The 13,065-nt window shown below is 55.8% G+C and overlaps 1 protein-coding gene across 2 annotated transcripts in view; it reads left to right on the forward strand.

The window, feature by feature from the left end:
- Positions 1-13,065, forward strand: part of GTF3C1 (general transcription factor IIIC subunit 1) — a 76,223-nt gene that overhangs the window by 44,940 nt on the left and 18,218 nt on the right. For both annotated transcript variants that reach the window (XM_078440437.2, XM_078440438.2), the window contains exons 15-25: positions 994-1,272; positions 1,518-1,663; positions 2,352-2,449; positions 2,949-3,045; positions 3,157-3,334; positions 6,353-6,494; positions 6,874-7,009; positions 7,522-7,603; positions 7,743-7,931; positions 9,626-9,783; positions 11,981-12,123. In XM_078440437.2, the coding sequence (XP_078296563.2) occupies positions 994-1,272; positions 1,518-1,663; positions 2,352-2,449; positions 2,949-3,045; positions 3,157-3,334; positions 6,353-6,494; positions 6,874-7,009; positions 7,522-7,603; positions 7,743-7,931; positions 9,626-9,783; positions 11,981-12,123 (1,648 nt within the window). The remainder of the gene's footprint in view (positions 1-993; positions 1,273-1,517; positions 1,664-2,351; positions 2,450-2,948; positions 3,046-3,156; positions 3,335-6,352; positions 6,495-6,873; positions 7,010-7,521; positions 7,604-7,742; positions 7,932-9,625; positions 9,784-11,980; positions 12,124-13,065) is intronic.

A 13,065-nucleotide genomic window follows, 5' to 3' on the forward strand; every position in this document is an offset into this window, starting at 1 on the left:
TTGCCTCCTCCCTCAGCCCCCGTCGAGCCGCCCTAGTGTGAAAGTGTGCGGGCCCAGTGCAGGCGGCCAGGTACGCGTCACTCTTCTCCCGGCTCATGGGGCACGGGCCGTGGCCCGGTGTGGGTGCAGCGCAGCAGACCTGAGATCCCGGGGCAGAAGACAGCGTGTGTGTGTGTGACCTCCCTCGGTGCCCCACATCACCGCAGGAGGCCTGCCCTTGCTCTGCGGGTCCCGGAGTGTTCCGTGGTTAGCAACCGCAGTCCGTGGGAGCCCAGGGCCGGGGCCAGTGCCGGGGCAGCAGATCGGCCCACGCGCTGGCTACACAGAAGGCATTGAGCATGCTGCTCGAGTGGGCACGGTGGTGGAGGAGGGCCTCTGCCCGCTCGCCCTCACTCCCTGATCCTGTGGCTCCTTACTTTCTCTCCTGTCCTCTCTCCTTGGGAAAAGCCAAGGAGTACTTTATTTGTGTCAACAAAGAAACAGGATGCTTTCAAAGAACCCCGATGTGGGGGTGTTTTGCACAGCCCTGTCAAGCCCGGGTCCCCGTGTGGAGGCCTGTCAGGCTCTGTGTGGCGGTATCCTCCTCTGTCACACTCTGGCTTGCTCACTGCACTCTCCTCCTTCCTTGCTCCCCCCCACCCCCTGCCCCTGGCCTCTGGCCCTCCACGGTACGTGCCGGGCACACGCTCACCTCCGGCACCTTGCATTTGTCCCAGGGTGCACCTCCCCAAGTCCCTGCGTGTCCCCACCACCCCACCACCTTAGTTGCCCTCTAGGTGGAATTCTAGCCCTCCTCCCACGTCCCCACTGGTTCTCTGCACCGGCCATTTCCATCTGTCGTGTGACTTTAGGTATCTTGTTAATACCTAAAAAGTATTAGAAAGTAAGTTCTGTGAGAGTCCGAACAGCACTCACTGTGAGTTTGAGTGGACTGAACTGAAGTGAATCTGGGAGTTTTCAAGCATTCCCTCCCCCCACCCCCTCTTGCCTCAGTTCCAGGACTTGGCCGTTCTCTAGGATTTCTGCCCAAAATGCCTCGCCTGCGGGTGGTACACATGTTTCTGTGGTACCTAATCTACGGGCACCCTGCCAGCCATGTGCGGACAAAGCTGGGCCTTGGCAGTGAAAGAAGAATGGGAAAGCAGGAGTCAGGCAGGATGGGAGTCCGGCCCTTCTCCAGAAATTACATGGAGACTTCCTCTGATGCCCTGCCCAAGGACAGCCTAGGGGGAACCTTCCTGGAGACTGAAGTGGAGCCCCCCACGGAGAAAGGTGAGCTGTTGCCCTCTGGAGGGGAGTCCTAAAGGTTCCTCATCCTTCTCATCTGAACTGGCTGAATCCCCACAGCGCCCCATCAAAGTAGAGTCATAATCTAGACTTTATGAACCCGTGGGCCTCCTGCCTGACAAATAGGGTTTTGCCCGAGTTTGTGGTGAGAGGGAATCCGGACCTACCGGGATGATGTCACCATCATGTCTGGCGCCCTGCCTGCAGCACTGACTCTGATTCTCTCCTAGTGTATGTGGATGAAGCCTCATGGATGCGCTATGTCCCTCCCATCCCTGTCCATAAGGACTTTGGCTTCGGCTGGGCTCTCGTCAGTGACATTCTCCTCTGCCTGCCCCTTTCCATCTTCATTCAGATTGTGCAAGTCAGTTATAAGGTACTGATGACTCCCAGGGATATTGTGGGGGCTGGTCCCTCAGCCTAGACCAGAGGACCTACACTCACCTGGTCAAGGGAAAGTACTTCCAGACTTGTGGTTGTCTGGATGGATGGATGGAAGGAAGGAAGGAAGGAAGGAAGGAAGGAAGGAAGGAAGGAAGGATTGGATGGGTGGATGGTTGGGTGGAAGGAAGGTAGGAAGGGAGGGAGGCGTGGAGGGAAGGGGGATAGATGGAGATGAGATGGATGGATGGAGAGATGGGATGGATGGATGGATAGATAAGATGAATGGGTGGGTAGATAGGCAGACAGATAGGTAGGTGATGGAGAATGGATGGATGGACAGCTTGGATGGATGGATGGGTGGGTGGGCAGATAGACAGATAGATAGGATAAACAGGATGGCTGGATAGACATAGATAAATTATTGGCTGGATAGATGGATGGTTGCTTGGTGTGTCAAAGGAAATACTTGAAAGACTTAAAGTTAGATCAATTAGATATATCGAAAGAGACAGATAATTATGTTGTAGCAATATGCTTCTAGAAACTTGGTAAATACCAAAAAAGGAGAAAATAGGTTCAGAGAGACTGCTGCCCAGAAAGGAGTGGTGTGTGTTTTTTTCACGGTTCTTGCAACTGACCCTGGCCTTGAGGGTAAGCTGATCTTGAAAATGACCTCTTAGGTAGACAACCTTGAGGAGTTTCTGAACGACCCTCTGAAGAAGCACACGCTGATCCGCTTTCTCCCCAGGCCCATCCGACAGCAGCTTCTGTACAAGAGGTAAGGTCCCTGAAAACGATGCAGGCTGGGTGACAGTCCCAGTGGGCCCCTTGAAGTTAGGTTCTGAATAATTGTTCACCAGGAACAGAAAAAGGTTCTGCCCCCCAGCCTGTGAGGACTCGGGGTTTTCATTCATTCAGTGACCCTGTGAGCCTTGTGGATAAAGCACAGAGGCAGACGAAGTGGGGGCTGGAGAATTTTGTCACTTAATTTTGAGGTTCTTTTCAAGTGAAGTCTGTCGATAAAGACTGCGAGGTTCGGAGTCGTTTTTTTTTTCCTTTGGCTAATGTTACTTTCTCAATCAAAACCCCATGTCGGATCCACGCTCCGTTGCCCTGGTCGGGTGCCGGGAAGGGGCTTCCGGGTCTCTGCACAGGTCAGGCCCCATGAGGTAGAAGAGGGCGCCACGAGCGAGTCCCACGCCTTCGCCCGACGCGGGCCGCCTGGCCACGGCCGAGTGTGCTGGCACCGGAACCCGCCGCTCCCCTCTGTTTTCCAGACGCTACATTTTCTCTGTGGTGGAGAACCTTCAGAGGCTGTGCCACATGGGGCTGCTGCAGTTCGGCCCCACAGAAAAGTTTCAGGACAAGGATCAGGTAACGTGTCCTGCGCCCAAACGAAGGGGGTCCTGATGTCCAAGCCGTTTCCAGACAGCTGGCCGGCCGTGGTTCTGAGCTTCCCCCCTCGCCCCGTCTGCGTCTCCCTAGGTGTTCATTTTCTTGAAGAAGAACGCGGTCATCGTTGACACCACCATCTGTGACCCACATTACAACCTGGCCCGCAGCAGCCGGCCCTTCGAGAGGCGTCTTTACGTCCTGAAGTCCATGCAGGATGTGGAGAACTACTGGTTTGACCTGCAGTGCGTCTGCCTCAACACCCCTCTAGGTACAGTCTGTCGTTGCTGGGCTCCCTGTTCTCCCCGCTCTCTGTGCCATCACTGGGGTTTAGAGCAAGAAGAAACTAGAAGTCGCTGCTGGTTTTCAAACTGTTCTCCAGAGACCTAGAGTGTCCTTGGGGCTCCCTTAGGAAGGAGGGCGATGCGCTTCTAGTAGGGGGGCCCCCAGGCCATTCTGCTTTGTCTTCATTCACTCGTGCATTCAGTAGGTGTTTGTTGCACACCTGGTGTCTGTTATTCCTGGGCCTGACCAGGACACACGCACCCCTGCCTTCCTGAGTCTTAGTTCTCAACAGAGAAGACACACAGATCCACGTCACTTGCTGAGACAGATGCTGCGGAGGAAGTATACGGGGGCGTGAGTGGAGGCTGTTTTAATGGGGCGGCATTTGAGCCGAGCTCTGAAGGCTGAGGCCGAGCCCAGAGCCGGGGAAGAGCAGTACAGGTGTGGGAACGTCACGTGCATCATTGGGAGAAGCAAGAGGCTGGTGAGGGCGGGGAGGAGAGTGGCAGCTGCCATTGGAGAAGCAGGGAGGAGTCAGGACTCTGGGGGCCCTGTAGGACTTGGTACGGGGTTCGGGTTTATTCTAAGAGCAGGAAGAAGCCGCTGGATAGTTGTAGGCAAGAAGTGACAAGATCTCTTCCATTTTTCAAAGCTCACCCTGGCTGCTGGGTGGGGAACGGATGGAGGAGCCCGAGAGTAGAAACAGGGCCGTGACTCCTGTCCCAGAGAGATGTCCACTGGTGACAGTGAAGGAGGGGGGCAGCTTGGCAGGTGTTTTGGAGGAAGAACTGAACAGATTGGGCCAGCAGGTCGGATGAGTCGGGTTTGGGGGTCAGGCCTTTGCTTGTGTCTCCTTCCTATCCCTGCCATGTCCCTTGACCTGTGTTCACCTGGCAGTGACCACTCGTGCATCAAGCATCGTCTCTTTGAGGAAGGCTTTTCAGCACCTTTATGCTGTCAGCTGCTCTTTCTGAGGATTCCTTGCGCACAAGAGATTTGGCTTCCGTCCCCACGGTGTCTCAAAGCGCCTGGTGCACGGTCGACGTGCCGTGAATGTTGGTTGACTAGATGGAGGCTTTTTGCAAGGCCATAGACCAGTGCTCTTTCCTCCAAGCCAGTTTCCACCTGGTCTCTTCGTGCCACCTCTACTAGGAGGAAGGGCTGCCATGTCCGGTCTGAACCTGGGAGGGGAGCCCTCTTCCCTTGCTCCTGTCACAGAGCCGAAAGGTCACCATTGCACCTCACTTCTTGGAAAGCCGGAGGCCCAGGTCTGGATGGGGGCGAGGGGCTGCGGGGGAGCCCATGCCCCACACTGCACGCTTGTGTTTGGTAGATTTGTTTACTGTTGGCAGGGTGATGAACCCTTGCAGTGAGAACCTTTGATGTAATGGGTCCAGACAGGTTTTAGAACTCGTGTGTTTCATAGAATCCTCTGGCATTCAGTAAGCTAAGCTTTTACCATTTCAGATTTTTAGAGTGCCCTAATTCCTCTGCATTTTATACCCAGATAAAAATTTGTGAACCGGTATGTTATTTGCACCAGAGTTGTTGAGGCTTGACAACTGGTGAATTTCCATCCCTTTTAGTGTTCATGAGCAGAAATAGGGGAGGCTTAGAGTCCATTAAGCAGGCACCGATTGTCCCTTCATTTAACAAACACTTGAGGAGGGGCGCCTGGGTGGCTCAGTCGGTTAAGCGTGCGACTTCAGCTCAGGTCATGATCTCGCGGCTGGTGAGTTCGAGCCCCGCGTCGGGCTCTGTACTGACAGCCTGGAGCCTGCTTCGGATTCTGTGTCTCCCTCTCTCTCTGCCCCTCCTCTGCTTCATGCTCTGTCTCTGTATGAAAAATAAATAAATGTTAAAAAAAAAAATTTAAAAAAAAACACTCAAGGAGGTTCTGCCCCAAGGACTAAGGGGAAAGTACCATATAATAAGACATGAGCCTCCTGCAGAGCAAGGGCTCACCAAGCATGGGTATGGGTATCACCAAACAGATTCACTGGGAGAGACTGTTAAAATGCAGATTATCAGGCCCTGTCCAGAGCTTTGGATTCAGCAGGTGTGGGGATGGCCTAAATCTGCATTTCAAACTCACAGCGAGGTGGCGCACAGGAGAAGCAGTGCCTTAAGTCCTCCTAGACTTAACCAGCCATTCACATGCGTGACCTTGAGCTCCCTTGAAGACCTCTCTGAGGTTGACCTCTTCATTTCTAAGCCAGGAACACCACCACCAACAAATTATGGGCTGAAGCAGAGCTTGAACCCCGTGTCTTATGTAAACACCAGCGAGCAGTGTGGGGCATGGGCTCCCCCGCAGCCCCCCGCCCCCACCCAGACCAATGTCTCCAGTCGAGCATGTTGGAAGACCGTCTTTGGTAGTGTGCAAATCACCAGAATCTTCCTTTGCCTTACTCAAGCAACGGTTCGTAGCGGTTTATGTTTTCTTGCAAGAAACACAGTTTTCTTTATTGTGCCTTTACAGAACGCTATTTCTCAACTGTGTTAATGCAGCTCCTGGACACTCAGAGAACATCTGGCTGTCCTCCAGACCCCACCTGGCCCAGGGACACTGCACTGAGCTATCTGCCCAGATCCCTGCTGACCCCGACTCCACGGCCCCTGCCAAGTGCATCATTTTTGTTTACCGCCTCCTCCGGGCTGGCACACAGGAGCTCCGTAGGCTTTCCCTGAGGAAGGAGGCCCCAGGGCTCCTCTGCTCGCGATCCCCCCACGGCCGTTGGCCTCTCCTGTTGCCAGCTCGCCTTCCCTCCCTCGTGGAGTTCAGCCAGAGTACAAATCCTTTACTCGGGTTCACACCCCAGTGTTTGACCCCCTGACATCTATGATAACGCATTTGTACGAAGAGGGTCTACCAGTTTCAGAGCCTGTCCCGCGGTGGTGAGCGGAGTCACAGGAAGGGAATCTTTTGCCCGCGGCTGCGAGGCGGCCTGCCGGAGCCACGGCAGAACACGGTCCCCAGGGAAGCTTGCGTTTGCTCTCTCAGGTGTGGTGCGCTACCCACGCATCAGGAAGAACGGCACCCAGGATGAGGGCACTGATGAGGAGGGCAGTCTGCAGAAGGAGCAGGAGAGCGCCATCGACAAACACAATCTGGAGCGCAAGTGTGCCCTGATGGAGTACAGCACGTGCGTCCCCGCACCCCCCGCCCCCCCCCCCCCGCCCCCAAGTGCAGTCCCACAGGCTCCAGCTCCTGGGTGTCCGGCCACACAGGTCAGGCCGGGAGCGCCCACGTCTCTGGTGCAGAGGCCGTAAATCGGCGGCCACGGGCCCCTCTGGCCCCGGCCAGCCCTTGGCCCACATACTGTTAAAACAGAACAAACTTGGTTGCCACAGTTCAGAAGCTGGGAAATTTACGTAAAATTCTGGGGTCGGGCAAGCGTTTCCCTTCTGTCACGTGTTACCGAGAAGGTAAAAGGTAGTTAGGAAAAATACCTCCACCGTGTCGCGGGCTCTCTTTTCAGTTCCCAAGAAGGTCTCTCTTTCCGTTTACTTCCCACCTCTCAGGGGGAGCCGTGAGGTCGTGGACGAAGGCTCGATCCCCGGGGACGGGCTGGGAGCCGCCGGGCTCGATTCTAGTTTCTACGGGCACCTAAAGCGTAACTGGATCTGGACCAGCTACATCATCAACAAGGCCAAGAAGGTGGGCTTCGGGGGGTACGGGGAACACGCATCCCCGGGCCATTCCCCAGCCGCTGCCGCAGCTGCCCACCCCGCCTGCCCTTTCCCGGCTCGCTGTTTCTGATTTGGTAAAACCAAAGTTGACCAGAGGCACAAGTACTTATGTCCGTATGTATTGAAGGCACATCAGGCCCTTGAAATACCTGCCTGGCCAGTGTTGTTGTTTGTTTTGTTTTTTGTTTTTTTCAACGGATTCTAACTGATTCTGTCACGCGGACAGGTATTCCTTTTTAAAGAAGGAACAGAAAGTCCATGAGACACAGGTCATACATGAGGGAGCACGTGTGCAAGAAGCAAGTGGCTGCCCAGGGGAAGCCCAGCCCCAGGGGCAGCCCGACGGCTTCTGGAACGCAGCTGCACAGCCGCCCTCACCTCTCTGGCAGAGACCAGTACACCTCCGTGCATGTGACACTCTGGCTCCCTGGGGATTCAGGGACGCCCCTGCTTCTTTCCAGTGATGCGCTTGTCTTTTAGGAGAACACTGCATCTGAAAATGGGCTCATGGTGAGACTCCAGACGTTTCTGTCCAGGCGCCCGTTGCCACTCAGTGCTGGAGGTACGTGAGCTGGGGGGTTCACCTTGGAAACAGACACGGGACCGGCCCAGGCCACGTGACTACCTACCACACGTTCCATTCGGCTTCTGGCCTTCACGGGGCTCATCCTGAAATGCTCACCTCCTGTGCTTATTTCCAGGCAGTGGCAGGTTGAATATCTGGGGGGAAGCCAGAGCAGGATCTGAGCTCTGCACCGACAGGGAAGAGCAGTTCGAGATGGACCGAGAGCCCACACTGGACCGGAACTGGAGAGTGAGGGGTGGGAAAAGCCAGAAGCGGAAACGGCTGAAGAAAGACCCCGGAAAGAAGATCAAGAAAAAGAAAAAAGGTCCCGTGATGGTCGCTCGCGTCGGCTAGGCCTTGTCTTTGTACATTCCGGCTCAGAGACGGACTGCAGTCTCACTGCGGCCGGGGCTGAGTTCTGCCCCCAGACCCGGGCTTCTCTTCTCCCTCTGTTTGTAGGGCTGACTGTGCACGGTCGCCGTCTCGTCCTCCACATCGAGCTGGCAGACTGAGAGATCCTCAAGCTTCTTACATGCTTCCTGTCTTTGTGTCTTATAGGGTCTTTCAGCTTTGTGACGCCCCTCAGTTCAATTTTCTAACTTCATCTCAACTGAAAAAACCTTAGCAAAAATCATTAGCAGAAATCCTCATCTCAACCAGCCAAAATCTTATTATTCTTTTGGTTTGGCTTTTGATACTTGCATTATATTAATCGGGGCAAAGTTCAAAAGTCACGTTGTGTTTTTAACTCAGAGGAAAGGTGGGAGTCGGTCAGGCCAGGCCTGCGGAATCTCTTCCAGTCTCGTGAGCCCCCTGGGTGTGTCTTAGACTGCTGTTTTGGATCCTTCCCCTGGGCAAGTATTATAGCGAAAGACAGCAGGAGGACAGTGAGGAGATGGGTGCCTGTGTTTTCGTTCATTTTTACATCATCTAAGTGGTCTGTGTGTCGTAACAACGATCTGATAGCTATACCGTTTTCCGATGAGAACAGAATGTTTAAATGGGAACCTGTTTTCAGTGGTTTACTTGGCTGCTGTTTATAACAAATAGGCTTGTGTCCGTTGGAAAGCCCCGCGCCGCCCCCCCCCCAACTTCAGCTCAGCCTATCCAGATAGGCATGGGGTCAGTTTGGCTCACAAAGACCTGAATTCATCACAAGGCAAAATCCGGTGGTGGTGTCCCGTGGAATCCCAAATGTTCTCACCCTACTTTTCTTCTGCCTTAATTTGGAAGAAACGTCCTAAACAAACAGTCTCTTGGAATTAGCAGCAGCATATGGTGTTTACCTTGTCAAACTGCCATGAGTCTATCCCGAGGGGAGGAGATGTTGAGAGAACCTGGTGGGTAAGAGCTCACGGTTCAGACCCTCTGTCTGCTACTGACTGGGCTGTGCGACTTTGGGCAAATTGCCGTGTCTCACCGTGTTTCAGAGTCCTCAGCTACGAAATGGGGATTATAACTGCCTCCTTATAGAGTTGATGCAAAGTAGCATTTTGATTATGGGTTGTTAATATGTAAACAGCTTAAACCAGTGCTTGGCATACAGTAAATACTCCATAATGTTGGTGACTGGCACCGCACGGGGTATTTTATACCCAGTCTGGTTCAGTCCTCACGGCAGCCCTGAAGGATGCGCCTTGTTGTCTCCATGGTGCCCCGGAGTGTGCCCAGCATCTCAGAGGTCGCCAAGCGGGAGAATGGTGGGGGCCCTGCGCATGCTCCAGCCCTCAAAGTGCCTACCACCGCGGTAGGAGGGATGGGACATGGGCTGCGTTCAGGCTGCCCAGCTTGTCACAATGAAATTTGACCAGAGAGAAAATGATAGAAGCGGTTAAAGTATCTATCTGTCAAGGCCCGAGTCTTTTGCGGTTAGTTTCTATGGTTTCTGACACAATGGGATTCTGGTAGCTGATAGCCTTGGTCGGATCTCACTAGCCGAGTAGGGGCCCTTCCCCTCCAGAGTGCCAGCTCCAATCCGGCTGTTAGAAGCTCCCTCTCTTCTCCCCCTGATATTCTTAGAAGAGTCCCCCAAAGAGAAAAACAGGAGGCTGCGTTACCACGATGAGGCCGACCAGAGCGCGCTGCAGAGGATGACCCGGCTGCGCGTCACGTGGTCCATGCAGGAGGACGGGCTGCTCATGCTCTGCCGGATCGCCAGCAACGTCCTCAATGCCAAGGTATTTGGCCCCCGGGCCCCTGGGCCCCCAGGCCCCTGCCCCTCCCTGGCCTGCCTCCTCGCTTTCCCTCTCCATCACCAGCAATGTCCTCAATGCCAAGGTGTTTGGCCCCCAGGCCCCCGGGCCCCTGCCCCTCCCTGGCCTGCCTCCTCGCTTTCCCTCTCCATCACCAGCAACGTCCTCAATGCCAAGGTGTTTGGCCCCCGGGCCCCCGGACCCCCAGGCCCCTGCCCCTCCCTGGCCTGCCGCCTCGCTTTCCCTCTCCATCGCCAGCAACGTCCTCAATGCCAAGGTGTTTGGCCCCCGGGCCCTCAGGCCCCTGCCCCTCCCTGGCCTGCCGCCTCGCTTTCCCTCTCGTGGGGAGCTCTGTTCCCTATGTGGCCACACACAGACACTCAAGGCCCCTGGGACGCTCAACTGTTTTGCTTGGCCACCAGGAAAAACGTTTCCCAGAATCCCACAGATGAATATTCCCGGCCTTGCTCATTTCTTTCCAGCCTTCGGCTAACACACATAGATCTTTGCCTACCTGCAGGCTAAACAGCTCGGCGCTGTTCTTACTCTCTTCACTGGGAACCTAACACTTTCTGCTCCCCTTCTCCTGCCCTCACCTGCCTGGAAAACTCCTATTTTTCTTTCATAACTGCTTATCATCTCTGGAGAGGCTTCATCGATCCTGCCAATTGGAAGTAATTACCGCGTTCTTACCGTGTCCTTCGCACGTGGACTTTTCACGCTGCTTCTGTTGCTTCTGGCCCCTCTTGGCTTGCGGGAGTGGCTGCTGCTCAAGGCAGGGAGACTGCCCATTTGTTTTGTAGCCACAGCCCCTAACACGGTGCTCACCACACGGTAACCACTGGGTCGTCGTTCCCCGAATCCGTGTGGGATGGTGATGGTGGCCTCAGTCTGGCTCCCCGGCTTCGTCACGGCTCAGTCCCCGCCTTCCGTGCCAGTCCCCCACACTCACGTCTTCCTCCCGGTCTGTGTCCTTGAACCCCGGCAGCTGGGGAGGGGCTTCCCATCGAGCAAATTCTTCCCCTTTCCTCTGATGTCACTGCCTCCAAGAAGGTTCCCCAGCCCGAGCCAGAGCTCCCCTTCTCACTATGTTCCCCAGAGTAGCCTCACTGACTCCTAGTCTGACTATTCCTGCCTCTTTGCCCGGCTCTGATCTTCTGAGTTTGCAGCAGGGCATGGGGAGAGCCATCCAGGTAGGCGAACGTCCAGGCCGGCTGGTTCACAGAAGCCGCCAGAGGATGGGCTCTGCCACCGTGTAGTCCAGGGCCTCCTCCGGGTAGTAACACCACCGGCTTCCTCGGTGCCCAGGTTGCGTGCCCTGTCCTCGGGCGCATCAGCCAAGAGAAGCCCCGGCGGAGGTCCCGTGCCCAGAATGCCCTCTGCGTCAGGCCTGCTGGATCCCTTTTCTTGACCACTTCTCCAGATGCTCGCACCCCCATTCCCTCCTAAGTTCCAGCCCAGTTCTTCCTCCAGGGAACAAGCTGGAGGTGACAGGCTGCCATCCCTGGTCTCTGTTCCTCGCCTCTGATAGCGGAGAGTTGTGCCTGCCTCCACCCACCCTCCTTGCAGCCGGTGGGACCAGGAGAGCCCTGCTTGGTTCTGGGGCAGCAGACCCTCCCCTCATCTGCTTAAATACACACCACATTCTTGGGCCACCTCGTTCTGGGGGCTTTCGGAAAATAACCTCGTGATCAAGCCCCTTCCCTGTCTTGGTGCTCCTTTCCTGTATGTTTTTGGCGGAGATGTTCTCCTGAGTCTCTGATGGTGAAGCTAATTCAGTGCTTCTGTTTCTACTAACGCACAGAATGTTTCTGAGCGTACGCGATGTGCTCTTAAACCTCGAGAACCGCCCAGCTGACACGTTTGGCATAACCTTCCCTAACATGCTGCCCTTCCAGACAGCATTACCCTGTGCCCTCCGAGTACCTGTTACTTGCCGGAACACTCTTCCCCACCAGTTGTTGAGGATTTGGCTTATTCTCTGCCCAGCACCTCACTCGTGTCAGGCGCACCGTCAGTGCTCCGTAAATGTGATCCAAGTAAAGCCGGGAGGGGCCGGCTTTGAGTGTCCGCTGAGGAAGGAGGCGCCGCAGAACATACCTTCCCCCGTCCTTTGCGATCGTGACCCATAACGCGGGCTCTGGGGATACTGATTTTCCTTCTTGGCTTGTGTGTGTTCCAGGTGAAGGGCCCATTTGTCCCCTGGCAAGTTGTGCGGGACATTTTGCACTCTACCTTTGAAGAGTCTCTGGATAAAACCTCCCATTCGGTCGGACGAAGAGCTCGCTACATAGTCCGAAACCCCCAGGCCTATCTGAACTATAAGTAAGCCGTGTTTGAACTTCCATAAGTTGGGGCCACAGTTACTCCCATGCTTCTAGTTCGTTCTTTCCTTGCATCTCGTTTGCCCAAGAGTCCGCCCTGAAATCCAGAGAGAGTGGTGCGTGTGCAACAGCTCGCCCGTAGCCCGAGTGTTGGGGCCTGTGGGTGAAACCGCTCGTGAGTTTTCAAGGGCTCGGCCTGCCTCTGGGCCGTTTTCCGTATCCGGGGTCTTACACGCTTCAGGACAGCCTTGTGACGTACGTGCTGTTCTCCTTCACTACCCATGAGGACGCGGAGGCCAGTCAGGCTGGGCGGCTTACTGAATGCATCCCGCCAGCGGCGCGTGGTCAGGCAGAGGCGTCTGCTGAGTTTCGCCACTGTCTTCAGCGCTCAGGGCGGTTCTAGATGTCAGGGCCCGTCACATAGCTCCCTCCAGGAAGAAGCGGGGCAGGACCGGAGCCATCGGACCCAAGAGCACTGTCCCCATTACGTCCTCAGCACGTCCTCGGCGTTACCCTAGAGGGCCGGGTCCGCGTAGTGGTGGCGGCTGGCCGGGGGCCGCAAAGCGTCCTCGTTGTGGCTTGTCGGTTGCCAGTGAGGCTGCCCACCCAGGCCTTCCTCCCACGGCCAGGGCACGGCGCTGTCGCCCGCCCTGTCAGCCCCCGCCACAGGCGTGGGCTCGAGTGGGGAGGACCAGCGGGCGTCCGGGCTGTGCGCGGGGGGGCCCAAGCGTTGCCGCCAGCACGAGAGCGGGGCCAGGAGGGGGCACGTGGCAGGGTTGGGAAGGACTGCTCCCACCGACTGGTTGTTCGTGCCCTGGGTCGGCAGGAGAGCGTGGCTCGGGTTGACTCTGAGCCGTGGGCTGCCTGCCATCCGCTGGGTTGTAGAGGGAGACAGCCCAGCCGTGGATTGTGGAGTAAACCACTGCGACCAGTTGCTCACCCT

Source organism: Panthera onca, chromosome E3 (assembly GCF_046562875.1).
Source record: "Panthera onca isolate mPanOnc1 chromosome E3, mPanOnc1 haplotype 2, whole genome shotgun sequence".
Classification (NCBI taxonomy): Eukaryota; Metazoa; Chordata; class Mammalia; order Carnivora; family Felidae; genus Panthera; species Panthera onca.